Below are 6,586 nucleotides of genomic sequence, written 5' to 3'. Positions count from 1 at the left end.
TGCCAACTCCATCGGGTCATGGGCCGAGTTAAAGGCCCGCTTTTTCCAGAACTTCAAAGATGCATGCAAACGGCCCATGTCAATTGTGGATCTGTCCTCTTGTGTTCAAGAAGAAGGTGAGTCAATGACCCATTGGGTGCGCCGGGTCTCAACCATCTTGCACTCGTCGGATCGTATCAATGCCGACTCAGTAGTGTTGATGTTGGAGAACAATTGTCGTTTCATGCCCTTAAAGTAGAAGCTAGGGCGGCTCAAACGTCATTGCAATGACATGGGGACGCTCATGGCGGCTCTTGTTAAGTATGCTTATTCTGATAGTACCAAGGACCCCGAGTCTGATGATGAAAAGTCGGGGAAGGGAAGAAAGAACAACAATGCTAAGGGGCAGCAGTATAACCAGGGAGGCAATGGTAAGCGCAAGGCTGATAATAGTTTTGACTTTGTGGCTAACACCAATGCATAGAATAATGGTCAACGTCGTAAGAGTAAACCGTCCCCACGGGCCGGAGGATCCGGTATCAATCTTGAGCATAGGTTAAATCAGCCCTGCCCAAAACATGGTACGGAAGAAAGACCATCCGGGCACCTCTGGAAAGATTGTCACATTATGAAAGAATACAAGAATTCCCATCTTTTCCAAGACAGTCATGGGCCAGGTGGTGGTTCTGGATCTGGCTTTCACGGTCCTGGGTACGGCGGTGGCGGCTCTAATTCTAGATTCCAAGGAAATCAAGGTAATCACAGCAACCAGGGTGGTCACAACCAACAGAGTAATCAGGGGGGTCAACAGCAGCAACAGTCTGGTTATCAGAGCAACCCGAAGCAGTTGAATAGTAGGCAATATCATGTGTTTACCACTAGCTTGTGTAAGCGTGACCAGAAGCTTCATAAGAGATAGTCAATGCTGTTGAACCGGCGATTCCTCGTTATCTGTGTTGGTCTGAGCAGCCCATCGTTTGGAGTCGGGAAGATCACCCGCCCCGGGTTGATAATTCGGGTCATTTGGCTTTGGTGTTTGCGCCTCAGGTTGGAGGGTATAAGTTTACCAAAGTACTCATGGACGGAGGGAGCAGCATCAATATCCTTTATTATGAAACTTTCCGTCGCATGGGGTTCACTAATAAAAATCTTAAGACGTCAAACACTGTTTTCCATGGTGTGGTGTTTGGTAAGTCGGCATATCCAGTTGGTAAGATAGCTCTGGAAGTTATTTTTGGAGATCATCATGACTCTAGGTCAGAGATGTTGACCTTTGAAGTGGTCAAGATCCACAGTCTGTATCACGCTCTGTTTGGGCGGCCGGCTTATGCCAAGTTCATGGCGCGACCGTGCTACATGTATCTGCAACTCAAGATGCCGGGTCACAAAGGAACCATTACAATGCATGGGAGCCGTAAGATAGCTCTGGAATGTGATGAAGGGGATGCGACTTATGCTGAGTCGGTTTGTGCAACGGAGGAGTTAAAGTTTTACAAGGACAATGTTGACCCGACAGATATGATGTCTCTGAAAAAGCCAACCACAGTGCATGATCCGGTTCTAAAGTTTAAATCAGCAGATGATACCAAGATGGTTGATTTTGTTCCTGGCGACTCATGCAAGAAGTTCTGCGTCAGTGCTAATCTGGATCCGAAATAGGAAAGCGTGCTCATCGAGTTCATCCGTGAGAACCGGGACATTGTGGTAAAATCCAGAGAGGAAGAAACATTGATAGATGATTTGAAGGAAACCTTTGATAATCTCAGGGTTTATAAGATGATGCTTAACCCGGCCAAGTGTGTTTTTGGTGTGCCGGCAGGCAAGCTCTTGGGTTTTCTGGTGTCTAACAGGGGCATTGAAGCTAATCCGGAGAAAATCAAGGCCATTACTTCTCTGGTTAAGCCGGTGTGTGTTAAGGATGTGCAATGTCTGGTGGGCCATATTGTAGCGTTAAGCCGATTAGGAGAGAAAGCTATCCCTCTATATCAGATGATGAAAAGGACAGATAACTTTGTCTAGAGTGATGCTGCTAATGAAGCGTTTGAGGATTTGAAGAAACAGCTGGCTGAGCCGCTCATGCTTGCTGCCCCTATTGATAAGGAGCCTTTGTTGTTATATGTGGCTGCTAATAGCCAGGCTGTCAGTGTTGCCATTGTGGTAGAAAGAAAGGAGGCAGGCAAGGAATATCCGGATCAATGGCCGGTTTACTATATCAGTGAGGTGCTTATTGAGTCCTAGCAGAGATATCCACACTGGCAGAAGCTTGTATATCGAGTGTTCTTGGCCAGCCGGAAGCTTAAGCATTATTTTCTGGGTCATCCCATGACTGTGGTCAGCTCTGCTCCTTTGGGAGATATCATCCAAAACAGGGAAGCGACTGGCAGGGTTGCTAAATGGGCTATTGAACTTGGGCCTCACGGGTTAAAATATGTGCCTCGCATGGCTATTAAGTCTCATGCGCTGGTGGATTTCATCAATGTTTGGACAGTGCTACAGATGCCTAAGGAAAAACCAGATAACACGTATTGGACTATTCACTTTGATGGGTCCAGGTAATTGGAGGGCTCGGGGGCTGGAGTCATTCTGGCTTCTCCTCGAGGTGATAAATTCGGTTATGTTCTCCGTTTGATGTTTCCTTGTACTAACAATGCAGCTGAGTATGAGGCCTTACTCCACGGTCCTCGGATGGCTAAGGAAATGAACTTAAGCCGGGTTAGGTGCTTCGGCGACTAAGATTTGGTGGCTCAGCAAGTCTCTGGTACTTGGGATTCTAATGATCCACTCATGGCGGCTTATCGGCGAGAGGTGGACGTTATTGCTGGTCACTTCAAAGGTTATCAAGTTGAGCACGTGGACCGGAGGAAAAATGAAGCGGCAGACGCTTTAATCCGGTTGGGTTCTCAACGTAAACCAGTGCCGCCTAATGTTTTTCTTGACGTTTTGCATAACCCGTCTGTCAACTTGCCTACAGAGGAGGATTTGGCTATTCCTGACCCGGAGTCTCAGTTGGTGGCGGCTCTTCATATAATCCCGGATTGGACAGTACCTTACTTGGCTTATATGACCCGGGGCGAGTTACCTGAGGATGAAACCTTAGCTAGGAAGATAACCTGGCGGTCTAAGTCAATGACAATTGTTAATGGAGAACTACATCATCGCAGTGTCACAGGGGCGTTTCAATGTTGTGTTTCTCCAGAAGAGGGCTATCAGATCTTACGAGAGATTCATGAAGGAGATTGTGGTCATCATGCCGGTTCAAAATCCCTCGTGGCCAAAGCTTTCCGTCATGGGTTTTATTAGTTAACGACTCATGCTGATGCGGAGGACCTCGTCAGCAGATGTGATGGATGTCAGAAATTTGCACGACGAGCCCATGTGCCGTCTTAAGAATTGAGGATGATTCCAATTACTTGGCCGTTTGCAGTTTAGGGGCTTGATATGATTGGACCTTTCAAAAGATCAAAGGACAAGAAGACCCACCTTTTGGTGGCGGTTGATAAGTTCACTAAGTGGGTAGAGGCAGAGCCGGTCAGTAAGTGTGATGCAGCAACGACGGTTCAATTCATGAAAAAGGTGATCTTCTGTTTTGGCTTTCCACACAGCATTATAACAGACAATGGCACTAATCTCTATAAGGGTTCTATGGAAGAATTTTGTCAACATGAGCATATCCGGCTCGATGTATCATCAGTGGCTCACCCTCAATCCAATGGTCAAGCTGAGAGAGCAAATCAAGAGATCTTGAAAGGCATCAAGCCTCGGCTTATGGTTCCCTTGCAGAGGACGCCGGGTTGCTGGGTGGAGGAGTTACCTTTCGTGTTGTGGAGCATCAATACCACCCCAAACAGATCTACGGGATATACACCTTTCTTCATGGTTTATGGAGCAGAGGCAGTTCTTCCTAGTGACATCCATCATGACTCGCCTCACGTGCCGGCTTATGTTGATCTATTGGATGATGAGCGTGACATAGCAGCAGCTCGTTCGGCGATTTACCAGCAAGATTTGCGCCATTATCACAGCCGCCGGGTTAAAACCAGAACTTTCCAAGAAGGCGATCTCGTGCTCCGGCTTATCCAGGATCAGACTGATATGCAAAAGTTATCTCCACCTTGGGAAGGACCTTTTGTTGCCAGCAAGAATCTAAATAATGGGTCATATTACCTTATCGATGTTCGAGACCACAAGGACTCACGCACATCGGAGGAGGAGACCCGCCGGCCCTGGAATATTGCTCAACTTAGGCCGTACTACACCTGAGCCACTAGGTCTTCCAATGTACATATTTTGACAATGTATATATTATGATCGCTATAATAAAGCCGGCATCCCTGCTAAAGCAGGGCCTCTGTCGTTTTCTCCTCTCCAAGTAATGAGTTTTTTTGTCACATGGGGGCTTCTCTTTATACATCAAAGTTATGATTACCCTTTATAAAAAAGCTTGGGGGCTTACTACCCAGATTAAAGGGACCAAAGAGAGTCTGTTGCACAGCACAACTCAAACATAGGTACCCAGCGAGCACAGCCCACAAATAAGTCACCTGGGGGCTTCCTGTTCAAACATAGGTGTATTCACCGAAGAAAGCATAGCGTTACTACCCTCTTGATGGGGTTATTTTGTTCAAACATAGGTGTATTCACCAAAGAGGACATAACCTTTTCGGGTTATCCTGTCTGTATGCCACCTGCTTCTCCATCAGGTAATCCTGATTGACCCGCCGAACTCTTAACAATCAATCTTTTAAACAAGACCTTGAACTCGTTAAGGTTAAAATGCCGGTTTGTCATGTGAGGGCACAATTTTATGGGAAGTAAGGAGAAGCTCGGGCTGATAAAGCCGCCTTCCTTGAAACTTGGATAAATCGGCCTGTGATGCACGATGCTACTCTGACCCCGCGTACTCCTGATAAGTCTATCTTTGAATAAGAACTGAACTTATCTGGGTTAAAATGTCGATTGGGTAATGTGAGTGCCGGCTCACAGAAAGCGCGTACCTTCCAGTGGCCAATGCTAGTTTCATTGAAGAAGATATTTTTGCTTGGCGGCCTATGAAAGCCTTGGATTTTCTGTTGTTTGTTGCTTTGAACGACCTTTTGAGATTTTTTTCCTTTTTAGTAATATATGGTGGAAAACCAGTAAGGCTTATAATGTCTTCTGAGTCGTATATGACATTAAACCGGTGTTTATTGACCCGGCCTGGTTTTGACTATAAGTCGCCAGTATGAAATAAAAATCATATCCGGTGTTTATTGACCCGGTCCGACTTTGTTCATAAGCTGACAATCTCTCAATTACCAGTGCTTGGATCTTTGGGCTATCGCCCTTACCGCACTGGCTTGATAAACCAACAAGCGTGATCAAACATCACATGTATGCTATGTTTTTAATCATATATGATTATTATTTCGACCGACTTTGGTGATAAATCATGATAAATTCATGTTGGGGCAGTATAACCCATCCAGTGGTAAACCGCCAGGACACTTTTTATCTGTTGTATGAAGGAACAGATTCAAGATTGATAGTATCATCAGGCATATATAGCATATCTTCGCATGACGGATAAAGAAGTATCATAAACAGCGCAATATGCACGATGGCATAGCAGAACAAGAAGTTTGAAGCTAGCCTATTACAAGGCGTTTGGAGCCTAAAAGGATAACTGTTTTTCAGTCTCAGAGACAGCAGATGATAAACTGGCCCCGGTTCATGAATCTTGACCCGGCTGACCTGAAGATTGCAGCTCATCCCTTGCCGGTTCGTCCTCCTCCTCCACCGTCTGGAAGTTGGGTTTGGACCAGTCAAAGCCACGAAGGGCGACAAATTCAGCCTCGTTATCAATCAGACCAGACGGATTGATATCAGGGGCGAAAGTGTGCTTACGGATCGGCGGGATTAAATCCATCACTTTATATGGAGTTGCCATCTTCTGGTTGTCTGCATCGTAACCCAGCTGATACTTGGTGAGGTTGGTCTCTTTGGCAATTATTGTTGCATGAGGACGAATCTCCTTGACACAAGTAGCAAAGTCCCGTTGATCAAAAACTGTTACATCTTCCTTGAGGCTAGGATACCCACTAGCTACATCCGCCGGGTCTAACTCCGGTACTGTAACGCCCCGAGACCGATGTGCCAGGTGTCTTCCAGTTATTCGCTGTTGTTGCCTTGTCATTTGTTTGCGTGTCATGCATTTCATATCATGTCATCATGTGCATCGCATTTGCATACTTGTTCGTCTCATGCATCCGAGCATTTTCCCCGTTGTTCGTTTTGCATTCCGGCACTCCTATGTCATCCGGCGTCCCCTTTTGCCTCTTTTTCGTGTGCGAGTGTTAAACATTCTTGGATTGGACCGAGACTTGCCAACCGGCCTTGGTTCACTACCGGTAGACCGCCTGCCAAGTTTCGTGCCATTTGGACTTCGTTTGATACTCCAACGGTTAACCGAGGAACCGTAAAGGCCTCATGTGTGTTGCAGCCCAACACCTCTCCAAAGTGGCCCAAAACCCAGCTAAACCCCGTCCATCTTCTCGGTCGTTCGATCATGATCGCGTGGCCGAAAACCTCACTCCATTTGGAGCCTCCTAGCTCATTCTATGTATAAATA

At 46.3% G+C, this 6,586-nt stretch overlaps 1 protein-coding gene across 1 annotated transcript; it reads left to right on the top strand.

The window, feature by feature from the left end:
• The first annotated feature begins 271 nt into the window (after positions 1 to 271).
• Positions 272 to 1,638, top strand: LOC147972086 (uncharacterized). Its single transcript, XM_087524220.1, has 2 exons — positions 272 to 410; positions 1,187 to 1,638. The coding sequence occupies exons 1-2, from the start codon at positions 272 to 274 to the stop codon at positions 1,636 to 1,638; spliced, it is 591 nt and encodes a 196-aa protein (XP_087380346.1).
• The last annotated feature ends 4,948 nt before the right edge of the window (positions 1,639 to 6,586 follow it).

Source organism: Triticum urartu, chromosome 5A (assembly GCF_056163025.1).
Source record: "Triticum urartu cultivar PI428250 chromosome 5A, HENAU_Tu73, whole genome shotgun sequence".
NCBI classification, from domain to species: Eukaryota; Viridiplantae; Streptophyta; class Magnoliopsida; order Poales; family Poaceae; genus Triticum; species Triticum urartu.
The sequence above is the reverse complement of the archived record's forward strand: the minus strand, read 5'-3'. Positions and strand labels throughout refer to the sequence as shown.